The 26152-nt window shown below is 38.1% G+C and overlaps 1 protein-coding gene across 8 annotated transcripts in view; it reads right to left on the bottom strand.

The window, feature by feature from the left end:
* Nucleotides 1-26152, bottom strand: part of RBMS3 (RNA binding motif single stranded interacting protein 3) — a 728945-nt gene that overhangs the window by 83198 nt on the left and 619595 nt on the right. For all 8 annotated transcript variants that reach the window (XM_075083285.1, XM_075083286.1, XM_075083287.1 and 5 more), the window contains one exon: nucleotides 8484-8590. In XM_075083285.1, the coding sequence (XP_074939386.1) occupies nucleotides 8484-8590 (107 nt within the window). The remainder of the gene's footprint in view (nucleotides 1-8483; nucleotides 8591-26152) is intronic.

Below are 26152 nucleotides of genomic sequence, written 5' to 3'. Positions count from 1 at the left end.
TTCAAGTACTTGAGCAGTGACCACTATAAATATCACTATCCCATTTGTCAGTAAATAAAAATTTCACATTAGACAAATATGACACAGCGTGTAGCAGCAATACATGCATATGGTACACCACCTACAGTTTGCCCAGTAATATTGCTAATATCCCCCATTGCTGAATAGCCTTAAACAGCTGCTATTTCAAATAGCTGCTAACAGAGGACTATTTACTTCTTTCTCATCAAGTTGTGTAATTCCTCCCTACAAAATTATGCTGGCTGGAAGCCCAGGAGAGGCAACAGTTAGCCTGGACCAGTGAAAGATTTATGGTCTGAAGCATCCTCATTCATCAGGAATAAAAACTGACGAGCAATAATAACTTACTGGAAAATTGTCTGCACTTTCCTCCATAGAACACAAACAGGAATTCCAAAAATACCGAATACAGAATATGAGGGTTGGCCTCAGACTTCTATGCAATAGAGGTCCAGGATATTCTGTCATGAACAGTACTGAATATAGTTGTCACTGTGCTTAATACGGTATTAACTACACCAATGCACTGGCTGATGCCTCTATAGCAGTCCTCAGTTGTGCTGAAGAGTATTTTCTTCCAGGTCTTTTTATCCACTGTTTTGCTCATGTTTCAGTGGAAGGACAAGGTCTTATTCCTCCTTCTGATAGTGACACTTCCTGATGAAATGCCACCTGAGAGAGAGTGGCACTGATGATGGAACGCTGCTTTAGGAAAATATTTGTCAGATAAATCTATGAGGGGATAACTGAACCGCAGAATTTTTATGCTGCTCAGTCAGATAATGGACACATACTCAGCTACTGAATGAAAATCCTGCACCTCAACGTTTCAACATGCAATTCCTGAAAGCAATGAAAAAAAGAGGCATATTTGCTATCAGTCCCACACACCATGATAAATAAAGACCATTCTCAATGATCACTTGTGAACACAATGGTGTGTTCAGAATATCACAAGTGGCACAGAAATAAAACCAGCTCATTTAAAATACTGATTTTTAAAAAAGACTATTTAAACCATATGTGTTTACTTATTGCTTATTTTTACCAAAGTGTCTAAACTTAAGACAAAGGAATGAAGATTTTTGCCATTTTGTTGCTGCAGTTTTCTAACTATTGACATCAGCGAACAAAAAGGTTCTAGTAACAAGAGACCCAGTCTGCACCTTTCTTTAAATTTAAGCTCTTTCCTTCAAGAAAGTGCAGGAAATATCAGAAAGCCTTTGGAAGGCAAGGGTTCCCCCAGGAAGCTTGAAGGCCTTTGTTCAAGAGTTTACTGTGAAAACTTTTCCATGGACAAAGACAAGGTATTCTGTTTCTGGTTTCTTCCCTCCCTTTGTTATGTTTTGAACATAAATGAGCACATTTGCCTCATTAAAAAGACTCTTAGACCATCACATTTGCATTGCTTATGTAAATTGGATTTGTAAATCTCTCAAAGAAATGATTAACTTGTGGAGTGATTATTAAAAAAACTATCATGTCCTCAATATCATGTGAAGTAAGGTGGGTTTTATTATTTCTCTTCCAAATCTCTCTGAAATCTCACAAAAGTAACCTTTATCAGCCCAATATCTGTCTTCCAGCAAACAGAAGTATCTATAAATCACTGAATTTCAGGTTGCATGATGTCTTATTTGCTGCTGAGAAGTAGCTTCCACAAACAGCTTCACCAACATATCATCACCTACTCTTAGTGTATGCATCTTTCCCTCACGGCGTGCAAAAATTCACCATAATATTGACCTACTACAGAGATGTCCCACGCCTCTACCTCAGATGTGAATCCTCACCATATCTCCTTGAACCTGCTCTGGCCAGCCTACGCCTAGTGCTGGAGCACCCACGCAAAGCAAGGCTAACTGTCACCACAGGATTTACTGTTGTGCAGGAGGCCACAGTCCCACTGGAAAAAAAAAAAAAAAATTGTAAAAGCCCACAAACTAAAAAGAGGTGAAATCCACTGGTGTGGTGGATTTTCCAAGCAGGAGACTCCCTGGGTTTCTCCTCACGGTGAGATTTGGAAAAAGAAGGTTGTACCCTAGGACTCAAGGGATTTCTGTTGTGAACCAATGTGGGAGTTAGACCAGAAGGTAAGTCTCTCTTCTCCATCTCCTCTGACTCATCCTTTCATCCTTGCACGATGGAGGACTGCCGTCTCAGGGGAAGGGGCGTGCTCTTGGCTACTACAGTGGAATCAATTGAAATTTCCACACTGAAATTCCTGTACTTGTTTTGTTACCACTGCTAGTATCTGCCAGGCATCACAGCACAAGGATCTCTTACGCCCTGACAGCAGATACTCTGACCGAAACACTTTGAAGAAGGAAGAGACAGGAGGGGGAAGAAACCAACAACACAAATGAGATTTGTTTAGAATACCGATTTAATAAAATAAGCTCAGTTAGCAGTTAAGTTAACTTGGCAGAGTTCCTTCCTTTGATTATTTAAACAGTTCTGTCAGAAATATTCCACTTTATTAGAACTATTTGTGAATTTCATTCTGAATAAAAAACACCTTTCTTTTTTAGAGAAGGAGAAATCTAGAATGCAAATGTGACACTTCTTAAATACATAGATACATATGAAAGAAATAGAGCATTTCCCAGTGATGTGTGCTCCTTAAGCAGCTGCAAGTTCTGAGGAAAAAGTGATTGTGGAAAGAAAAATATATCATATTGAGGTCAAACTTGAGAAGTGATTAATGAACCTCAGAAGGTCAGAGGTTGAGCTGATAAACAAAATGACAAGTTCACATATCCAAATGAATGACAAGAAACCCTTTTTGTCCTACAGAACTGTACTGGAAGTCAGATCTACACAGCTTCTGTTCTCGGTGTTGAGTTACTTCGTTCCCACTTCAATTTATCTGATGAGTTAAAAGTAAGTTAAAGTTACAAAAGTTAAAAAGAAAAAAAAAGAGGGTAATATCCTCCTCACAGAGGCATATATAATGCAATATAATTATTCTGTTTCTAAAGCCAACTCATATATTTAACCTTGCCTTCTTCAGGTCTAGGAACCATCTGCTTTTGGGGATCTGGCACACCCGCTTTGCCATCAGTCTGATACAGTGTTAAACCAGCTGTGGATTACAGTCATATCTGCACACTAGATGTGTGTGCTGCAGTGAGTTGGGAAGAATTCCAGGGATGGCTTGCAGCACTACTGAAAATGACAGCCCACCAACTATCTGTCGGCGATACAACGGCATGCAGAAAAAGACATGTCCTTTCCCCGTCTCCAACATCTGCTTATTCTGCATAAGAAGACACTGTCATAGCAGCAAGAAAACCTCTGGGGCAAATGGCATGACCTTTTTCACCACAGAAGGAAATCCAAAGCCATAATGAAAACTAAGAAAACTAATATCAGAGAGTCCTGATTCTACTTTAACCAAACCGTGGTCCTTATTATGAGTAAAAACAGTCCCTGATTTCAGGGACAGTGATTTCATATGAGTCATTATTTAAAAATATATCTGTGTGCTTCAGAAGCTCAAAAATCCAACCACTTAAACTGGTCTTTGGCATATGTGCCACTTGGGCACCTTTTCAAAACATTGCCCGCAACGACTGAGTCTTGTGTCCTGAAAAATTTTTGACTCATTAATCGGTAAGTTTTCACTTATTTGCCAGTTACCTTTGCCCTTCTGCTTTCTCCCTCTGTGTAGGCTTCTCTTCAGGTTTAGTTCCTGTCTTTGCTAAACTAAGCATTTGCTGAAAATAAGCATGCAAAATACTGACCAATGTCTAACTTACATGCATGTGAAATATAAAGTAAATGTCTTTGTGTGTGGTTTGCATATAAGGGTACTACTGCATATATGGACAGGCCTGGAAATTGTCTCCCACAGAAAAGGAAAAATTATTTGTCTAGGTATAAAATACATCAGCCCTAGACACTGAGGATTATGGAACAAAACTAAGTAGTACCTATCTGCTTGGAAGCATAAAAAGAAATCTATGTCTGAGTTATAAATGGGCCTGGCACAGATCTACTAATCATTTCTAAATGCTTGCTGCTGGTAAAGAACGGATGGCTGGCACCAGGATCAACTGCTTCAGCCCTTTACTGGTACTGACTTTACAAAAAATTTGGGAAGTCTCTCAAATTACCTATTGTATGTTTTTCTCTCTAAATTACTGTTTGCACTAGAAAAAATTGTAAAGAATAGCAGATAAAAAGAGAAACTGTTAACAAAAGCAACATTCTCAAACTACTAGGTCATCCTATTTTTTTAAGAAATAATTAAAAACATGTTTAATTCTTTAGACATTTCACCAACTAATCTTGAAAGAAAACAAAGGAGAAAGGGAGAAAGGAGGAAGAGAGGGAAGGGGAGGAAATGGAGGTTAACCTCTTGTTTATTGAGAAACAAAAATGTAATCCAGATTACAGAAGCAAGAAAATAATCAACAGGAGAATTATGGGAGGCAATTATTAAATATCATTACAGACATCAGACCAAATTCAAAGACAAGGGGGTTGCATTCAATGGCAGATGTCGCTGTTGTCACCAATACTGTAATGGTGATTTTCTCTTCAAGAAAGACAATGCAAATATTTAAATGGTCTAAATTTTACAGAAACTTGCAAATGAAGTATCAAATGTTTCAAAATATTGTGACTGTCAAAAAAACTTAATCAGTTTTGGCTGACCAAATACAAAAAGGCTACCATATCTAGAACTTATTTCTGGAAGAACGTAAACAATAATGAACTTCGGGCTGATGCAAAGCATTTAATTTGTTTTCAGTTTATGAGAGATTTCTCTCTTTCTACTAGGTAAATTTCAAATAAAACCTGTCTTAAATACACATATCAAAAGATTTTATTTCTGAATAACCAAAACAAAGTTTCCGTAAATCTGCAATAAAAGATTATGTTGTAAATTTTAAGCTGCAGTTTTTAATCCAATCTGATCTCAATTTGTAACTACCCTTGATTCCCCAGATGCATTTCCAGCTAATGAATGTCTTCTTTTTTTTGAGAAACATCACCCACCTCTAGACTTGTCAATTGGAATTTAGAGGTAAATTAAATCAAATATTTTACAGGCAGAATTTGAATATCATTACCCTCTCTCACAATCTCAACATGATCTTGTCAGGGAAAGTTTCAAAACAGAGCGCTGAATTAAACCACTGTGACTCAGAAAAAAACTATCCTGAGATTAAAAAAAAAATAAATCATTCAGTTATTAAGACAGAATTTCACTGCAAATATTTCCAACATTTGCAGGTTTCACTGTACATTTATTGCACCTGTATGTTAGATGCCTAATTTGACAGCTTTTTACAAAGCCATCAGTAATCTAAGCTCTTAGCTCCTTAGTCCAGAACTGGTCAGCCATCACAAATCCTCAGTCAAATGCCTCAATAAATCTGCTGAGTGTTTCCTGAGGCTTCAAACAAGAGTGGAAGGGTAAGGACTAGAAAGTGCTATTCAAGGTCAGGCATTTTTCCCTAGTTACAACTGGTGAAGTAACCAAGTACCAACCCCCCCCCAAAAAAACCCCTAGAGAAATTCAGAGTATTCCTAAAGACTTGCCTTTAAAAGGTAAGCCAATTTTTACAGGTATTTCTATATGGTTATGAAGCAATCTACAAAAATGTATGATAGGAATAAGATTTTCTATTACATTCTGCAGTATGGCCTGAAAACTTTACCAAAAAAAGTAATCCTCTCCTGTAAAATTCCCCAGAAGCTCTCCATAAAAGAGAGCAAAACCTCTGAGAACAGCATGGCCAGAGAGGTAAAACCTGCTCCTCCCCACTAACTCTCCTGCCATTTCCCCACTACAGCAGAGTATTGGGCACAGCTGCCTGTCTCTGCTTCGCATACTCAAATTTGAGGCTAGTGACAGAACTGTTTGTGCCATTTCTCTGGGGTCTGTCCTTCCAAGCAATAATCCTCATGAATGCTCAGTGTTAATGCTGGTTAAACCTCAGAAGTTTTAGAAATGCCCTTCACACGAGTATACAAGAATGCAAGGGCTTATCTGAACAATAGCCAAATACATCTTGCTCTAGATACCGCAGGATTTGGCCAGGGTGGAAATACTGCAGGAGTAATCTCTTGGATGCTACTTCAATGCTTTTCTTTGGGGAAGAAACCAAGAAAAAGCAGAGGTTCAAGGAGTATTTCCAGATCCCATTTGTAATCAGAACTATGGCATTTTTCATATAACAATTATTTCTCACTACTCACTCCCTGTTCTTTTTTAAAGAAATTAAAGTTGACAGGAATAATTGTCGGAAGGTTACCCGAGTGCCGCTACACAGGGAACGGAATGGTACATCGTGGTTAGAGTAAGATCACTGAAGGACAAAGCGTTAGAAAAACCCTACTGCATATAAAATATAAGACTAATTACACAGAAGGATTTTACATTGGAAATAAGAAAATTACAATCGTGGGGAGGAAATCCAATAAATGAGTGACCCTAAAAGAGAACATGCATTCTTGTCTTTGATGCTTTGAGTAGTAAATATCCAATGTGCAGCAAGGTGTTAACCAGATGTTAGTAAACAGCAAAAATCTAAGAAAATCTAAGAAAACAGAGCACATTCATAGCTTGAAATATTTCTGAGCTTGTATCTTTACAATCTTTCCACATTTGTAAATTATACCATGACAACAGCTCTGTAGTTGACTGCAAACAACAATAAGGAATTATGTCTCCCAGCACTGAGAACTAGTTTTTCAAAGTTGGTGCTATAAACACACCAACTACACCCTGCCTCTAGGTCACAGGAACATCACTGTGCTTAGTATGAGCCACTCCACTGGGAGCAAATGAACTGAGTAGGATGTATTAAGCTGATGCCCTGAGGCCATAGGCGTAATGGTGGCTTGTTGGCTTTAACTTTATATTCTCTTGAACTGAAGGAAGTATAGAACAGTGGAGATAATAGCTACAATGCCAGTTACTATTTAAACAGGGATTTAGAGGTCTTTAAAATATGGACTGTGGATCTTATCAAGTGTTTATTATTGCCTCCTATACATAGACCTCTGTTTTTCAAGCTCTGTATATGATGACCTGAGTCTACTGCTTGAAGTGCTTCTTGGGCACTTGTTCCTCAGTAGATCCTTAACATGACAAACCATAATGGCTCCTAGGAAGACGTCTCCATTTTTTGAGACATACGACATAAGAGACTGCAATGAACCTTTGGAGACTTCTTCAATCTCTTGTAGTAAATGTGGCTGCCACACTGGCACTTTCAGCCCACAGAGCTAAAAATATTTTGAAGCGTTGCTGTTGTAACAGTGTACAATAACCACCTTGCTGGAGGGAGAAATTTCTATGCTTTCAAGAGGCCTTTCTGTTTGTTTTAGGAGCTCACCAATTGTGCTAGTGTATATATGTCATAAGCTAATGGTCCAAAAAGTATCTGTTAGCAAAATCAAGTAGTTACAAAAAAGCAGAAAGCCTCTAGAAACAAGTAACTTAGAAATACCAAACAGTTTTCTTGTTTATTTGTTTTGTAAACTTGAAATAAATGTAACAAAACCCACCAAAAAAAAAAAAACCCACCAAAAAAAAACCCAGCTTTTATTCTAGTTGGTCAAAATTGAGCAACATACTTTTTTTTTCCTTTAAGTCTCAATCATAAACATGAAGAATAGGTGTTTAGGATGGGAATACTTGTAAGTCCTTCAGCCTTCATAGCTATAATCATGCATAAGAAGGTACTATGACCACACCTACCTCATTTATTCAAATGTCTTTACCCTATAATAACACTGAGGAAGAGTAAACAAACTCTTGAAGAGTCAAAGAAACTCCTTTCTTATTTCACTCATGTTTGGAGGCATTTCATGTATAAGTATACAGAAAGGAAACTCCAGTAACAGTCTATTTGCAGCAGAGCACAAAGCAACCGTTAGATTTTTTTTTAACTTTGTGCACATGATGGAGCCGAGGCTACTATAAACTGTTTTGTCTTGGACAGAATGAAGAGCCCAGCTTGGATAAGCTTTTGGGAAATTTTTACCTGGACCATACATTTGGACGTGCGAGTGCATCTTTCCCTTTTCTAACAGCCCACCTATTCCCTGATCATGTTTGATCACCAGGAACTATACAGAAGAAATAAAATTGTTGAGTTCCTTAAATGTAAATTGATTTGGGGTTTATAAAAGGTACACTACGGGTGCTGACGGCGCACCAATAAGAAAATACTGGGCTCAGGTCTGGCTGCAGACAGAGCACTTGCGGTGGGGCAAGGCTGCGCACAGTTCCACACCAAACTCTGAAATTCTCTTCTGTAACTTTACACTTGGCACATTATTATAAGCCTCTCTCTCCCCCCTGGTTATATACCTTTTTCTGTGTGAAGCTATTGTACTTTGTGTGCAATCTGATTTCTTCGAAGCCCTGAAAGGTAGACCTCCAGGTCTGCAGCTGACTTCTGCCAAACCCGGGAAAATAATTGCCGCGTGGCACTTACCTCTCCTTCTCTGGGCCACGGCCTTCCATTCTGTGTGTATTTGCTTTGATTCTGGCGCTTCTTTTGCCCTCCATCAGCAAATTTGCACAGCAAAGGCTCAGTGGGGGCTGTGAAGACAAGAAACCCAGTCTATATTAGCATCCCCCCCAAAGAAAGTGATTATACCAGCAACAGTAGTGCTTTGTAATACTGATCTTTTGAAGTAAAATCTTGCCTTCTGCAGATATTTTTTGCCTCTTTTAGCCTTGACTCCACTGGCAGCTGTTCTTACTAACTAAGCTTCAAAAAATATATACTGGCAGCCCTTAAAAGAATTCAGCAAATATTGTTGAAAAAATAATCAGCCTATGCAGAATGTTAAGTTGTTGTAGTGGAATAGTAGAGTCAGGCATTAGTTCCAGCTAAGTTAGACACGTATTCATGACCAGCATTAGTGCAAGGATAAACACTGCTTTACTAAAGCAGCTTTCTGTTTTTATTGTAAAAACTTTGCAAGAATCTGTTTAAGGAATAACTGTTCTCACTATTTTTGTGTTTCTCGGCACACAATCCCTTAAAAATCTGAATAAAGAGAATAAAACAGAGACTCTTGCCAAGCACAGTCCAATTAGCTTTCTTTTCCTCTTAACTCCTCTTTTAAGCAAGTTGGCAGCTGAGAAAACCCCTTTCCTCTCCAACTGAGATCTGGTGTGTGTGAATACAATAGTCCTGGGGGCTGGAGCCCCTGCAAGAAAGGATATTCAGAGAGCTGCACACCCCAAAAGGCAGCTCACAATAGGGCCCCCCAGTGAAGAAATTACCACACATCAAATGGCTACAAGAGAAAGGGAACTTTGAGTCTTAGGATCTTTCCCCATCTACCCAGCTTTTAACAAACTCCTAAACCATTTTCAGCCAAAACTGTAATTAGCTTGCTGGTGGGAGCTTGCCTTTGCTGCCTCCTTTTTAAAAGAGGGGCCAATTCTACCCACTTCATTAGGTGTATGTCAGGATGGTCTTTCATTGCTTATATCAACAGAGAAGTAAACCAATATTGGCTTGGTTGAAAGAAATCTAAAAATTATGCGTCACATTTGAATCTTTGCAGGAACTTTTGGGTTCACAGGCATGACAAGTAGAGGGTCTAATTAATTAACCAGGGACTCTGATGGAAAAAAGCAAGAAATCTCTTTTTTCCCCCTCTTTTCCTGTTTCTGGGAGGCTAGAAACGTTGAAAGAATAAAAATGCAGGGACACGAAGGAAATGTTGCTGTAGAGTGATTAGTCAAGTTGCTGACTTCTTTATTTGTAATAAAAATTATTATTTGGTTCAAGGATGAGATAAGTTCATATAATATTAAAACAATCTCATCTCCCCCAACCTCTTAGTTATAGCCAGCTCAAAATGGGTCAGAAATTGTAGTTTAAAACAGTGATCCCTTGAAAACTGCGACCAAGGAGCAATGCACATAGAGAATCTCACATCAAAACCACAATTTCTCATTGGGACAGCATCACTTTGCCTACTTCTGAAGCTCTAACAGCTTTGTTTTTTCATTACCATTTTACCAGGCTAGTAATTTCCAAGGTCACTAGAAACTGAACTGCAGGGAACAATCCATTATTGGCAGAAAGCTCAACTGTGTGACCCCAGAGGTCCTTCCCCACCTCTGACTTCGATTATTGTATCAGATTTTGGTAGAAGCAATGCTCAGCCGACCATTTTGAATTTAAAATAATGAAGGTTTAAAAGCATCCAGGTGGCTATGGAAAGTCTTTCTGCAGATGGAGAGGTTTTACAGGGCTGATTGCCCCGCACTTTCACCAATTTTACTCCACAGTGCGATGCTGCATGATTTCAGAGTGGTTACTTACAATTCACTTTGATGTGACTGTGAGGGAGGAGCAGGTGCTAAGCCGGCATTAAAGAAAAACCTATTAAATATCACATCTGAAGCTTCAAAAGCTTTTTGTTTTAAGCACTGAACAACTATCAAGTAACATATGATATCATTACGAGGAGCAGGTAAAAACAATCTGCACACTGGATATTTACACATGCCATGATCATCTGCTAATGTACATATATGGGATTAGCCCATATACTGTGATGTGGTTGAGCAAGCTAGGAAATCATATGGTTTACTACATATCCTCTCTATGTATTAGCCAACCAAAAATAGGAAGCTGCTGCCATTTTTGGATTTCCCAATATCCAGCATGACCATCTGCCAACTTCTTATTTGTTAACATGGGGCTTCCTAAAGACCGAGGTTGAACAGAACTGCCAAACAACTGCATCCCCCCCTCCTCCATCTAGAAAAAAAGTGAAAAAACATTGTACAGACTTTTCAGGAGGTAGGGAAGACAGAAAAGGACAACAGTACCATGGCCTTCACAGGCAAGTTTTTGCATGGGAGCTTATATTGCTCTAGAGCAAACTGAGGGAATTCTGGGGTAAAAGTAGATCTGCGTCGATCAACATTAGCTTAAGCAAAAAGATCAAAAGAAAATGTTCTGACAGGAAGACAGAGTCCATATAAGATGGTTTTGGGATGGGCTTTGGTTTTTTTGAAAAAGGCATGTAGCATATTACATCCAGCAAGACAGAAAATTATCTTATTATCTCTGAAGTGGTGTAGGCCTTAATGGTTTACACCTGGAAACAACTATGGCATCCAACCTCAAACTATAAAGAAATCAAATTAATAATCTCTCTTCTTTCAGGACATAAGGTGGAGTGTAACAGAGTCTTAGGAGTTGCAGCATGTTGCTCTAAGTACACAGAAGAACTCAAATCTCTGGTTTACTTCAGCCCCCTTGAAATTCCTTGTAAGAGAGGTTCTCCAGGCTTTGCAAGATCAGATACACATGAATATTTGATATTAGTGCAATCATTCTTACTAATCAAATACATAACAACAGAAGATACTGGACAGAGCATATCCTCTTGACTATATCAGCAAAACTATTTCTAAGTAGAATCCTTTTTGAATAGTTTCATGAAATGTCAGAAGCACTTTAAAAATAATAAATTCACTTCAGGCAAAAAAAATCACAATTAGGTACTATGCTTATCAATTAAAAGATAAGATATCTAGGAATCATTCAAGCAATATCAACATTTTGTGAATAACATCAAAGGATTGCAGCAGACGTGGGATATTTTACCCCAAATACTTCAGAAGGGGAGGAAGGAAAAAGGGGAATCTTTTAAACTTTTTCTGCTTTTGTCCTCTTCCATTCCAGAGAAACGCTCTTCAATTTATGGACTGAATTTTTACTTTTCTCCTTTTCCTTTGTATGAACATACTGAAAATAAATGCTTGTGTCCCTGCCTCTTCTCTCACCTTTTGTACTGCTGACTTATTAGAAAATGTAAATTGGATTTCTGTAGATGTTCATATTTTGAACTGATAAACACATCTTTTTGTATGGTTCTTGACATCTTCAAAGTTTTGAGCATGTGTGGTATTTTGAAGCATATCTGGAAAATCTACTTTTGGTATTTTCCTGTCAGAAGAGTGAGAATAGATTCACTTGAGACAAATTTCAGGCAATTCCATCCTGATAAACTCTTCAAGATAGAAGGCACTGCTCTTTCTTTGACTTCTACCTGACAGTAACAAATACAAATATAAAGAATAAATAACAGCTTTAACCTGAACAAGGTTCATTAAGCCATAAACCATTTTTCAAGGAGATTTAAATGCTTGCTGTAGTTCCCATCCAAAGCCTGCTCTACTTAATAAGACATAAATAGCCCTGAACTTGGCTTTCAGTCCTGAGGAGGAAGCGGGATCAAATTGATAGTGCTTCTTAACAGCATTTGCCAAGATATTCAGGGCTGCTTTAGGAGGGGGCAGTAGTTGCTAGTGTTCAAATTCTGTTCCCATGGAAGTCAATGGCTAAAGCCCTATCTCTCTTCAGTCAGGCCCTGAATTTACTCTAAGAGTTCAGTGGAGGTGAAAGACAGAGACTGGTTTTATGTCAGCTTAGCCTGTTGATATTGTCGGTGTTCCCTTAGGAGATCAGCTTCTCATGCTCTGCTACTTTAGATGGACAGACTGTGCAGACAGATAGCAGTGAACTGCCAAAAAAGCTGTTACATCACCAAAAGCAACACTGGTATTTAAAACAGGACAAAACCTTTAGATGGAAGTAAATGGGGATAACAGTGCCCCCTTCTCAAATCCGGCAGCCTCTTAGAAATGTTCCATCTCAGGAAAGCAACTTCAATTAAATTGGAGAATTCAACAAGAAAAGCAAACTTCTAACTAGTTCTGAATACATAATTTCCTTATTCTTTCATTCATCGGAAGGCAGATACACTTGAGCTTCTACATATGCAAAAATGTATATATTCATGAGCATGTGCTTCATAAAGGAAGATGAATGCTGTTATTTGCATTCAGTGAATCTTTTTCGTCATTTCAGGTGCTTGGAAACTTTTTCTATCTTAAGAGTTACTGAGAAAAGCTTGTCCTCCACAATTTCTGATTCAGTCATAAAGCATCATCTGTCCAGCAATGGCAAGAATTACATACATAAAAAAGTAATAACAAGAACATATTTATGCATTTGAACTGCTTTCACTATGAATATTTTTGAAGACAGAATATTTTTCAGCATGTCAGGAAGAGTTTAATCTCTTCTTCTCATCTTGTGCAAAAATGAAAGTAACATTTCTAGTAGACAGCCTAGCAACAAGTGCATTGCGAACATTCATGTGGATCTTTAGACACCTTTGCTTTGTTAATGTGAAGAAAAATTATGAGAAAGTCATTGGTACATCAATGACTGGTCAGTTCACAGTCAGTGATCTTTTTCAAAGAATGTTTGCATGCGAATGTTGGATTAATTTAATTTTCAGCCTTGGCAAACCCTCCTCCAGAACAAAAAAGGAGCAGACCAAAAATTGAATTCACAATTACACCAAGCATCCAAACTGATCAAGCTTTGATAACTATTTTTCTTCTTAACTCCCTTCCAAATTTTAAGTATTTTGGTAACATTTTCATGTACAAATCACACAGAGTATCTGATTGAAACATCCATGCAAGAACCAACCCCTTTGCCTGTCAAAGACCAATCATTTTTAGTCTTTAAGAAAAACTTAATCCTAGAGGAACACCAAAGCCACTTTGTAAGCAGACCTGTTTACTCATGCAGTATTTCAGAGGGAGACATTAGAGACACAAAAGCTCTAGAAGCAAGACAGGACAGAGCAAGTTAAGGTTCTGATTCTATACCTGGGCTCAGATGGATGTACCCAGCAGGACTATGGTCTTCATAAAACCTGCAGTTTATTTACAAAATGAATTTTGCTGTTGTAAGCTTTAATACTGTAAAAGTTTCAGGATCCCATCAATAAAGCGACTCTCTACTAGGTCCACTGGCTTCTAGGGAGGTTCTGTCACGTAGGACTTATTCATCCCAAAGTCATAAATAAACAAAACGCGAACTTCAAGGAAGATTAGAAAACACAACCACAGCCATTCTGCACTTCGAAAATGAAGATGAAGAATTACAAAAGATGGTACGTGACACAAAAGGTCAAAAGGACATGTAAGGACAACGCTTTAGCTGAGTAAGGGAACTGTAAGTAATGAAGCAAATAAACACATCATTCTACCCCACATGGAGTGTTTGAGTTGTTGAAGGACAGAGTTGATAATTTTGTGGAGTAATAGATTTTGTCCCGGAAGTCCATGATACTGGATGTGATGTCACAGGACAGGCCCTAACATATATACACAGAAGTATAATGAAAGCGCACTATTACATGTTCAAATGATTCCTTGCTGCTCAGTGTTCTTGCAAGAGCCAGTGCTTTTACACAGGTCAAGCAATATACAGCATATATGTCCAGTAGGTTTGCAGTTCCAATTAACTACATTATATTCGGTGGACTTGTACAGCTGATTATGAAAGCAAAACAATGAGTTAACATTGCTTTTTAGTTTCTGCTACATACCACTTTCACAATATAATTATAGGAATTGGGGAAACAGCTTTACATAACAGAAAGTTACCCCAAAGCAACAATTAAAAAGCAAACATCTGTTTGGCTAGCAAGGAAAAAAACCAAGTGATTTACTTTTGATAAACTGCATTATAGCTTAAGTAATTATCTCTAGTTCACCTCTTTGTCTTAAGAAATGGGAAGCAATCCATTCATCTTTTTGTATAATAATTATTTCTAAAGAGAAAGAATATATTAGAAAAGGAAGATAAATCCCAGAGGAGAAACAGTGTGTCAAGCATAAAGTTAGTGTTTCTATTCTGTGAAGCAGAAAGTACTTAGAGAAGGTAGAACAGCTAACCATATGCACACTTTGGAGAAACATCATGCCAACTGTGAAGTGTGGTCCAGATCTCGTTGCTATTGACGAAAACACTCCAGCTACTACATAGAAAAGTTATACTTAATCATATCATTGCAGAAGCCCCCAAAAAGATTTCTTAGGGTGGATCAGATGCTAGTCTCTCCTTTCTACAAGAAACTGCAACATTCATTTTACAGTTTGTTTTTGTTTTAAAAACTTTATTAATTAATTACTAATTAACTAATAACTAATTAAATAATACACTGTACTTTAATGCTGGATTCAGCCTTTTACACAAAAGGCCTGAATCAGAGCTCGCAGAGGTAGAGAGAGATTCTCAGTGAATCCGAAGCCACTCTACTGAAGCCAAATTTAAATCTGAGGTAACTGCAAGCAAGAGCAGAGTCAGGCCCGTGACTATTGCCAGAGAAAGCAGCTTCCTCCAACTTGATGATACAGCAAAGTTCTGCCCTATTGGAGGTCCCTGGTGTAAAGCTGAAAAATATCAGCTGTAGCTCATTTGCACCCAGTGCTATGACAGCTCTTCACAACCCTAAACTACTGGATGAAAAGGAAGTGGGGTCTTTGAGGACTGATTTGTTTTGCAGCTTTTAAATTTCTCCAAGAGCTTTTACAACAAAAGAGGAGGCCCTTTTATCGAATGACTGTGCACTCAAACCAACTAAATATGTGCATCTGTTTGTAGAAATCATTTTACGCATCTGTGCTTAGACCTCTATTTTCCATGTCTTTCAGATGGGACCCATAACCAACTGAAATTTGGGGCACATTGTTTTAACGTGCCAATTCTAATAACAAACCATAGAATTTTGCTGGGTTTATTAACTCTCCTGCAAAAATCACTCTGATAGCCTCCCTTGGATTCCTGCCTCACTGGAAGAGCTGGGTACCAAAAAATTGAGACAGTATCATATTTTGAAGAGGAGTATAAGTAACAAGTCATTCAAAGCACTTCACATATCTGAGAGAGAGATAATAAATAAATACTGAAACAAGTAGATAGAAAATGTTATTTTGTTAAATGAGCAAAGTCCCACAGTTGCTCAATCAGCACGGTTAAAAAGTGAATGCTTAAGCAACCAAACCACCTTTCTATGCTTGAAGAAATTTTGTGTGGAACTTACATGCCCCAGCTCCCTTGTACAGCTCTCATGCCAGAATAACTAAGAAAAAAAAGAAGAGCCTACATAGTCTTTCTGGAAACTATGCAAGTAATTAGTAGAATAAAGATATGATAATGCAATGGTCCCTATCAAGAACTTCTTCCCATTGGCAATAGCTGACAAGTGTGAACAGTTTTCAAAGAACAAAAACAGTATTTTTATTTTTTTTATATAGATTTTGCAAATGCTAATTACTATCTGGGATCCTGACTTCTATGATTTATTAAAAAAAAAAAGGTTGCTTTTACCATTTTTATGCCATTGCCTTCTTGTACAATTACTGCTGCAGAGGCTTGTTATACTACACATGTTTGGGCAGGAGTTGATTCCTCCAAGTGAAATGAAAAAAATACCAAACTTGAAACAATATTCCTGAAAGCATTTTAAAACATTTTACTGTTTTTCATTATGAATTCCTAGACCATGAATTGCCACACAGGCACACGCTTCTGCCATGGGTGACAAGGAACTAGGAGAGTTCAGGCGAATAATATCCAACCCACGATCCCAGGATCCAGAGAAGTTGATGCGAACACTTTCAATGCCTTCAATGGGTTTTAGCATAGGCTCCTAGCCTATGACTTGAAGTGGAAGTAAATATGCCAACCGTAAAGCTGTAGGCTCTCTTACAAACTTTATTTTCTCTCCTAGCATCTTTCTTTCAGTGCTACCGCTCAGAAATTACAGGTGCTAGCATTTTATTGGGTCTTTAACTGAAAGCTGCCATCCCGTCATAGTAGTAACGAAACGTACAAAAAGTCAGCACAACTACTAGCCTGTCATCAGGAACTAGTTTTCATCAAAAAACTATAGAGTGAGTTTCTGCGGTCTCACTGTGTTGCCTCTCACCCCAGATAAGCATTAAAGCTGAAAGTTCGTATGTTGCAGCAGTGAACTAGAGGGCGAGTCTGAGTTGGATCATGGTTTTAAACAAGTAGCACCCTGACTTCAGCGCATTTACTTCATACTGGTGCACCACCTGCATGCTCCTGTACCGGCGTACACCAGCTGAGTGTGTGGTCCCAGGACTCCAATCCGCAGGCAGAAGTCGACTGAAAAAATCTATCCTTTAAATGTGAACCCAAACCCACTCTTTAAATCCCCCCTGAGACCGCCGTACAAGCTTTTAGGAAGATTGTACTTCACATACCTTTTTGCCCTCTGCCATAATCTCAGAAGTTATTTTGTTTGGATGAAAATGGAGATCTTGTATTTCTTACTGTTCAATTATTAAGGAACAGCAACAGAGTCAGCTTCATCTGAAAGGCTCAGCGATTTTTAAATGATCTCATGTACTGTAATTTATAATGGAAAATCAGGTACAAATAGTGTGAGATGCTTTCTAGTTCCCCTCTAATGGAAATAAAATGAATCCCTGGTAATGGGTGACCCTACTTGCTTCTGTGGTCACCCATTTTACTTTTTAGTGTTCTCTTTAGTAGTCTCGGGAGAAAAGAGCAAATGCAAAGCTTTTATCCAAAGCTGCTTCTCAAAACAATAGCTCTGTGCTTCTGCTATAAAATCTATTTTTACTATTTTCATAAACTAATGTTATTGATCACAGAGACTTTGCTATTATCCTACTAAGAAAAACTTAGTTGTACTGACAGTCAAGAGACAAAATGATTGGAATTTATGCAGTAAAAGGAATTAATTCTGGATCTGCTAATACAAGGTTATTTCATGTAGCTGTTTAAGTGTTTCTTTATCATTTAGTATTGAATTTATTTTAAATCTATTTTTTTAAAAAGTATTATTACCTATTTTGTATTTATTTAGATAAACCAGACCACTGCGATCACATCATTCCTTGTCTGCGTGACACTGCTAGAACTAACACTAGAGAAAAAAGAAAATTCTTTTCAAACATATGTTTTCACTATAAACAAGGAAACCTGGCCAAATGTCTTATGTCAATACAATGATTTCTCCGCACCAGCATAATGATAATTGCTGTACACAGACATTTATTTTTGACTAATTAAGGTTCAGTCTTGGCATTTGCTGCTTACACTCCCAACACATGTATACCATTAATGTCCAGAAGAGCTTATGCAATTCAGTGTTAAACTGCATGAGGAAAAAAATGTTTCATTTATGACCATTAACTTATTTAATTCAGATGTACATGTCTAAATACTACATTTTGTTTATTGACTGTGGGGAAAGACACATCTGTTGTGTCTTTGTGAATGGTCATTGCAATAAAAAAGTGGCCATATATATAATGCTAACACTATTCACAGCTCTACTTATAACCTGTTAAAAAGTAGCAGTAGAAAATTCTTACAATAGGGAAAAAGATTTGGTTTGGGTAAGGATGCCCTGTGCATGGTCAAAGTAGTAACATGACCTTCTTGATATCAGAGCTGAAACAGCATTTTCTTAGAAGCACTGATAAGTGTGGATGCATGAAATATTCCTGTGTAAGTGAAAAAATAAACCAAATTTTTAACCAGCTATCAATCTGTCCAACAGTTTAAAAATATTCAGAAATATTCAAATTTTTCTTTCTCAGACTGTCTGATGAAAATCCTTTTATTTAAATCAGTTCTAATTAACACACATGCCAATGATGACTACTGGGTGCAGCAGCAAAAACTCCAATCACTTACAATCTAAAACATAGCTGACCAATATAATTTTGCCACTACCATGAGAAAGAAGGAAAAGCTGAAGGGAAAATTCTTTTTATTGTTATTGGCCTTCTTTCATTTTATTCTCCTGCATTCACCAGAAGACATAACATGTATGCCTTAAAGTGAGGGAGTTTGCTAGTAGCTAACACACAGCATCACCAGCTTCCTCACTTAAATGCAGGAGCACCTTTAAAAAGTGGATTTGACCCTTACTGTGTCAGAACCATGGATGGGTATAGGTTACACAGCAGAAAGCAGTTATGAGATGGTGACTGACTGATTTGTAAAGGCAGGAGTTCATTTCGCTGTGGTAGAGAATATCCAAATCACACTAAACTCCTTGGACAGGGTAATTATTGTGTACCACAAAACCTCGCTGCGTGCTCTATCATCTTCTCCTGCAAACAGGCCCAAAGGCAGGGAGGGAATACTTCATAAACAACATATAAGTAAGGACACTGATAGCCCTTCCCTTTTCCTCTCCCTGAAGGGGCGAGCAGCAGCTCAGAACTGCACAGTGCCACGGGACATACCAAAACCTCCCACAGCTCCAATTCGGTGCATTGGCTGCTCTTCATAGCAACTTCCAAGCCCTGAATCTGCAAGACAGGCTTTTCTGGGTGCTAATGAACTGAACATCACTGCTCTCCTCACCAGGCACCTGCAGGTAGGAAGCAAATATGGCACTGGCATGTATGTGCCAGGAAAGTAAGAAAGGGCCTTGGAAAAAAAATTTCTGTGTGACACCATTTCCTTGAAGGGCAGGAAGGCAACAAGCCCTTGAAGCATATCACCACCTGGAGCTCCTGCCAGGACATGGAGGCTTTGCACCAGCTTAAAGTATGTCTCTGCCTTCAAAGCACAATTGTACCTGTGATTTCCATGACAGAAAACTGCACAGTGGTTTCAATGGGAATTTTCCAGTAAGTCACCTATTTATGACAATACTTTATCCAAGGGAAAGACAAAAAAGTGAAATTATAACCAAGACAATGGAAGATATTACTCATATTTCTTAGCTCTTCTCAAAATGTGTTGATGCCAACACTAAATCTAATATGTTATGACATAAGGAACATTCTAACTCTTGCAGCTTAAAAATCCTTTATTACCATCTGAGACAATATCCTAGAATATTAAATAGATAACACTAAACCCTTCTGAAATTTTCAAGCGCAGAGCTCTCAACTGAGGGTAGAGAAAGAAGCAAACTTACATATTAGAGACTGAGTGATAGCCTAATCTTCTTTAACTCTGTGTAATACACATTTCAGAGGTTGTATGAAGGTCATGCTAGATCTTGCTTTGCCATGGGTCCAAAACTTACAAAAGGAATTTGATTTCAATGCTAAGCTTGGAAAAGTAAAAATCAATCCCGTACTCTTTCAGTTAAAAATACTGGAATAATAAGAACAGGAGCAAGCCAAGCACAACAAGGAAGAATAGGTGAAAATTAAAAAAGGTATAGAAACGGGCAAATAAAAACACTTTAAGAAAATTAAGGAAAATTCAGGAAGAGTAAGGAGAGGAATACTTCTGAATCGCCCTTGAAAATGTTTTAGCTTCACACAAGAGCAAATGCAACTCATGTCCCTATCTGTTTCTGGATTACAACAGAGGCCTTCACAAGTACAAATACTGTAGCAAGAAAACAGTGTAAGTGAAAAAGCAAATGAATGGGCTAAATGTCACTGCCTATAGCAAACAGAATGACAAAAGTTTATAAAAGTTGTGCTTTTATGTCAAAGCAGAGTCTGAAGACCTGTTCTGTTGCACTATGAGGAACCCACTAAGACTGCAGATGGTCTCAGAGTAATCGTATGGCATCATAACATGAACGGAACTAAGGAGACTGTAGAGTCTCCCCTACACAAAAATACCAAGGCTCTGTTATCAATATCAGTTTAAAAGCTTATCTCAAAACTCTATAGATGATCCAACACTATGTGTCATGGGAGATAACATTAGAGATGACTACATGAAGGATGAAAAAGAAGGGACTTCTCTTCCAGATAAATTACATTAAGAGAAACAGTAACAGGCTCTGACACCAAAATCCAACCATTCTTCAAGGTTTTGTCCCTGTTTGGGTGGGATCCTTCCCTGGTTTGCAGGCACGTGGGCACAGCCACGCGGACACGCTGAGTCTGTGTGCAACTTTTCTCAAAGCATGATTACAACCAAACAGCAGTATCAGAGTCTGGCCTGACAAAAGCTGTCTCCAGCTGATGAGAAGCAGCAATTTTCTTCAGAGCAAATGATTTCATGAATCAGCCAGCAGGGAGTGACAACATTCTGCTGCCAGTGACTAAGTGTATGACCTCTGGGTTGCAATTTCCACCAGCTTAATAAGAGTCCATTGCAAATGTGATCATATTTTTCACTCTGCTGTTAACAGAGATGCTAATCTGGCTCTCAGTTTCCTTTTTTTTTTCTTAATCCTTTTTGCCAGCTTTATTGCTTACAATGTAGTATTTCTCTGGAGACAGACAACAAATTCTACACCACGTTGCTAATAAAACTTGAAGACAACACAGTAGAGTAAGAATTAAAGGGCAACAACTTTTCTACATTGAGGAATATGGCAGGCCTAGTAGAGATCTCATAGCTTTCTCCTGCCATGAGAAGGCCGGCTCAGTACTGAACTTCGTAATCTGGTGAGAGACAAGCAGACTGAAGTGACAGGCAGAACACCTTTTCTAGAACATTTTCTGGTACAGAACCAGAGATGGAAGAAAAATCCCACGGTCCTGAGGATGGTCAGAACAGGAACAATGAAGTTTAAATGAAGGGAAAGGTAAAGACTGAGTAACAAAAGCACGAATGCTACCCAAATTTTTACATGTTCTCCAAATACTTCAGCTAGGATCTGCACACAAGCAAAATCTCCAGATAATGAACCACAACACACTGATGTGAGTATTAATGCTCCATGATTAACACAACAATACTGTACTGCCTTATGAGACTTGACTATAAATCTAAAACATGGCAGAAAGTGGTTTATTTATAGCTTTAATAGCAGTGTTGAGGAGAGGAATAATGGAAACCTAGATTTTATTCAGAATCAGGATTCTAGCTGATTGTTGAGCCTAAAAGGAACCACAACAAATGGTTAAAAATGCTGCCATTTGTTATTCCTATGCAGTACAGTTCCAATACTTTGGCTGTTACCAGTAGGGATGACAGAGCCTCAGGCTCTAAAACTCAGCTCTGAACAGAGAAGGAAGAACTTCTAATACTGGAGATAAGATAACTAGTGATACTGAGACACTATGCCAAGGGTGGGGAAGCTTTATTGAAAAGGCCAGCATGGGCTTGCTGGTGGAGCTGGAGATGAAAAAAGTAAGATTCTTTGTCTCCACCTTTGTCTGAGGCCCAGAGAACTGGACTACTTGGACATGTGCCACATAATTCATGTGCATCTATCAAAATGGGCATTCAGTGGAACAGAGTCATATGAGATTTCCTGGAAACTTACTGGTTGGCCACATGGTATGTGCACTTGTTTTGTGGTAGCCTGGGCAGAATGTATTTCCTGGACAGAAATACAAGCACATGTGACATCGGATGCAATCATGGTGACCCAGGGCTCAGCCCAGCCTGTTCACACCAGGCTGCTTTTGCCCCTGGATAAGCAAAGTTGAAATTTTGGCATTTGGGCAAAAACTCTCGCTTGAGAGTGCCTTTATGCCAGATCAGAATAACATTGCACTTTTGCACCAGGAAGACTTGCTTTACAACACTAGAAGAAAAATACAGTAACGTGAAATGGTCAGCTTGGACCAAAACTTATTTTTGTTATCATTTTTTACTGTATTTACATAACATAAAATGAACACAGAGTTATTCCAGGTTTAATCCTGTATCTCTTATTCCTGCTTTATAATTCCGTTGTAGGAGAGTCTTCTCATACTAACTGAACTATTCATATTTAAATTATGCTACGTGTACTAGTGTTGCAGGATTAGGGTATGAGCATGCTTATGTAGTTCTCAAGCTGTGCCATGCCATGCTCCTTCAAGGTAACTTCTGCTGCCACTTTTTGTATACCTAATAAGGTTTTGCTTTATGGTGCTTATCACAGACTTTGTTTGCAAACACCTCACAAGTGCTAATGAATTCATTCTCCCAGTAGGTAGTGAAGTATTTTCTTTGTTTCACAAAGAGATGAGCTGCAGCACTGGGATAATTTGAGTTGTCCGGTGTCACACAGTCACTGAGTACAGATCTCCTGAGTTCTCGTGAAGTATTTATTCACAAGATAACCCCCCTGAAAGAGCTCTGCCTAGGTGTCCTATTTTCTCAGCCTCATTTCCCACTTCACTCTATTTGAAGGAAGATCTCTTCCACTGATCCAAATTTGCAGTGCCACCATCAACTCACTAAAATGCTTCATCAGAAGCCAGCTTGATCTACAGTGCCTAAGAAAATTGACCTTGTAATGATAATAAGGATTGGATGCCGTTATAAATGTACCTATATACATTTCTCTGTGTGTGTTTGTGTCTCTGCACATAACATATTCATACATATAACTATGTATATATGTGCATGTTACCAGGTATCTGTGGAAAGTTAACAAATACAGAACAGAACAATCAAGGTGCAGCTGTCTAAAGCTTCATACAAACCTGTGTTATTTACTGTAATATTTAGGTATTCCAAGCTCACACTCCTATATCCCTAGAGGACAATGTCACTTAATATGTTGTGCTCACATCCCTGTCACCTTCATATAAAGCCAAAGACAGACTGCAAAGACAGACAGAAATAAGTCTGTACTTAATAAAATTTAATTTGGCTATAGACTTGTCCCTGTTTACTTTTGTGAAGTTTTGCAGCCTGATTTCAAGAACAGCAAAGTAAAGTTGATTATCCGAAGTTTACCTACCTTTGCAAACCTCTGAGATTTTCCTACCATGTCCCTATGTCGAACAGTCTTAGGCACAAGTAAAAAGGCAGTTCAAGACACCGAAGCCTTAGAGAGTAGCATGCACAAATCTGAATGCCTGCACAAGAGAAACTTGAAGGGAAATCAGAATAATGATTTTCTTCCTGCATTTATTGCCTTGCTGCTCTGCAATCAGTATTCTTTTTTTGTCAAGCCCAGTTTCCTGTTGGCAAGGCCCACGTCCATCCCCAGGTCTCACTCCACATTTACTCTCAACATTGTTCAGCCTGCACACTATGGCTCTGACAGCTATGGTGAATGAGATTTCAGTGGTCTCCTCTCCTCCGTGTGTGAAGTAAAACCCCTCTTTTCAACAACAACATGCTACCTCTGAACTGAAAAAGATGTCTGGGAATGTTTGAAGTTTTCCTGCAAAGCTGGTGACAGTGCGACCAAGATGGAAGCTGTGACTGTTCAACATCTCTTAAAACCAGAATAATGCTGTGTAATTGCTTTATTGATGGATTTAGCAGCCTAGATTTAGGCCCTGAAATATAAAAAATGTAGGCTTCTGTTGTTTGCTTCCTTTTTGTTTTAAATGATTGATAATTATTTCACAAATGTCTTCCCCTGACATTTGATTTGCTAGATAATACATAAACATACAGTTTCTAATGGGTTTTCCGGCCTTTTAACCTAATTTCTTTTCTCATTACTTTTCATTTCATTTCCAATTCTGACATAAAATCTATTTTCCAGAAAATTTTTGCATGATCTGAAGCTCCCTCACTTTAATAATGTACAGAATGATATTTCAAAACAACAAAGCCAAGATCAATGATAGCAGAGAAGTGAAATCAACCCATATTTTTAACTTTTTTCTTTCATGTTGAACTGCTTCACACACACTCTCTCCAAGATAGTTCCAAAATTATGTTGGAAACTAATAATTATTTTGTATATGTGAACCTCAAAAAAAATCTGCCACATGAAAACAGTTGAGTGAGGACAAAACAAGACAGTTCATCATAAGAACACATATATTCTTCTGTCAAATACTGTCTGGCATTATTACTCAACTGCAAGGATTTATTAGCTAATTAATGATTAGGCAGATCACAGAGATAATCATAAAGAAATGAAAACTACATCCTTTACATTTTTATATGAGAGATGAAATAATGGCTAGAATTTGAGGGACATATATGAGCGTGCATAAAACAATGGAAAATATCTCAATGTTAAGGGAAGAGAAGTAGTGAGTAAGTATTCCAGTACACTCACTAATTTCAGTGGCAGTGACTAACAAAGTCCAGTAATTTATTTTCCGTAACAGCATTTACTATCTTTGGAACAAAGCTGGTTGTAGTAGCAATTGTTCTGAGTGTATCTTTGGGTTTGTATTCATTTACTCAAATTTCTTCTGCATGAAGAATTAAACTGCTTTTTTTGGTCTTCCTCAGCCAGTATAAACCTCTCAAAGTCAGTGGGACCACATGATTATTGGTCTTATGGCACTCCACGTCCTTCCACCACTCCATTCATAAATGCATGAAAATGCAGGTCAGCTTTTCAAAGAACTACTTAAAAGCTAAAAGGATCATAGCCCTTTTTATTTTCCTTTGTCAGAATCCTACACAACTAGGAGTGAGACGTGAGTTCTTTTTTTCCAGTAAAGATTCTCAATACGCCATCTGTATATCATCATTCTTTACACAAAGGCCCAGTGAGATTTCCTAGCACTACATTAAACAAATTAAGCATGTTTTTGTATTGCTACATTATTCAAAGCATTGCTCCCATGCTCTAACAGAAGTAGTCTTCTGAAAGAGAAGTCTAGAGAGAACACATCCAATCTGCTATTCAACCTATTTTTTCCATTCTAAAGTCTCTTTTTTTTCTGAAGGTGTGGCTGTGGGTAGAAAAGATAAAGCAATAATGATCTTCAAGCAACAATACCTGTATTGTAAAATCGCAATTTATTCAGATGTCCTGTCCAGTGTAGCCTAAAGAAATAACCTGACATGCTAACAGACAGGTTTCTATTTAGACAAAAAAAAGAAAAAAAGAGAAATCCTTAAGAAATAGCCTCTAAAAAACATGTTTTTGACTTTCCTCATTGAATTCCCCTGACAAAAGTAATGAGTGAGGTGACAGGAAACCTGATATTAATTCTGCAAGTTCTAACTAGATGTGCAGGAGATCTAAGCCCAAGGAATAGAGCTGGAATGCAGAGCAAATAGGCAATTATTCTGAGCAGAAGAATTCTGTGCCTGATGATGACTTGCCTGTCTCCGTTCTCTGGTGTCGGTTCTACAGAGACTGTAATCTTCTATGTTGATGCCTATATTCAATCTTAATGCCTGATATTGAGTGATGGGAAGCTGTAGGGATCCTTGCAAGATTCATCGTTAATGGGTTTAACTCAATTGGCATGTCTGCCCAGGATATTTCATAAATACATAACCTATGCTACGTGATCGGCATAATTACTTAGAACCATGCAGAGCGCCCATTTCAACATGGCACTTTCTGTTCTACAACTTTTGCCACATTCTGCTTTACATTATACCACTCATCTTTTAAAAATAATAAATGCCGGTGAAAGGATATGCAATGATTTTTCCCCGTTCGCATGCATTCT

The sequence above is a fragment of the Phalacrocorax aristotelis genome, chromosome 2, assembly GCF_949628215.1.
Source record: "Phalacrocorax aristotelis chromosome 2, bGulAri2.1, whole genome shotgun sequence".
In the NCBI taxonomy this organism is placed as follows: domain Eukaryota; kingdom Metazoa; phylum Chordata; class Aves; order Suliformes; family Phalacrocoracidae; genus Phalacrocorax; species Phalacrocorax aristotelis.
The sequence above is the reverse complement of the archived record's forward strand: the minus strand, read 5'-3'. Positions and strand labels throughout refer to the sequence as shown.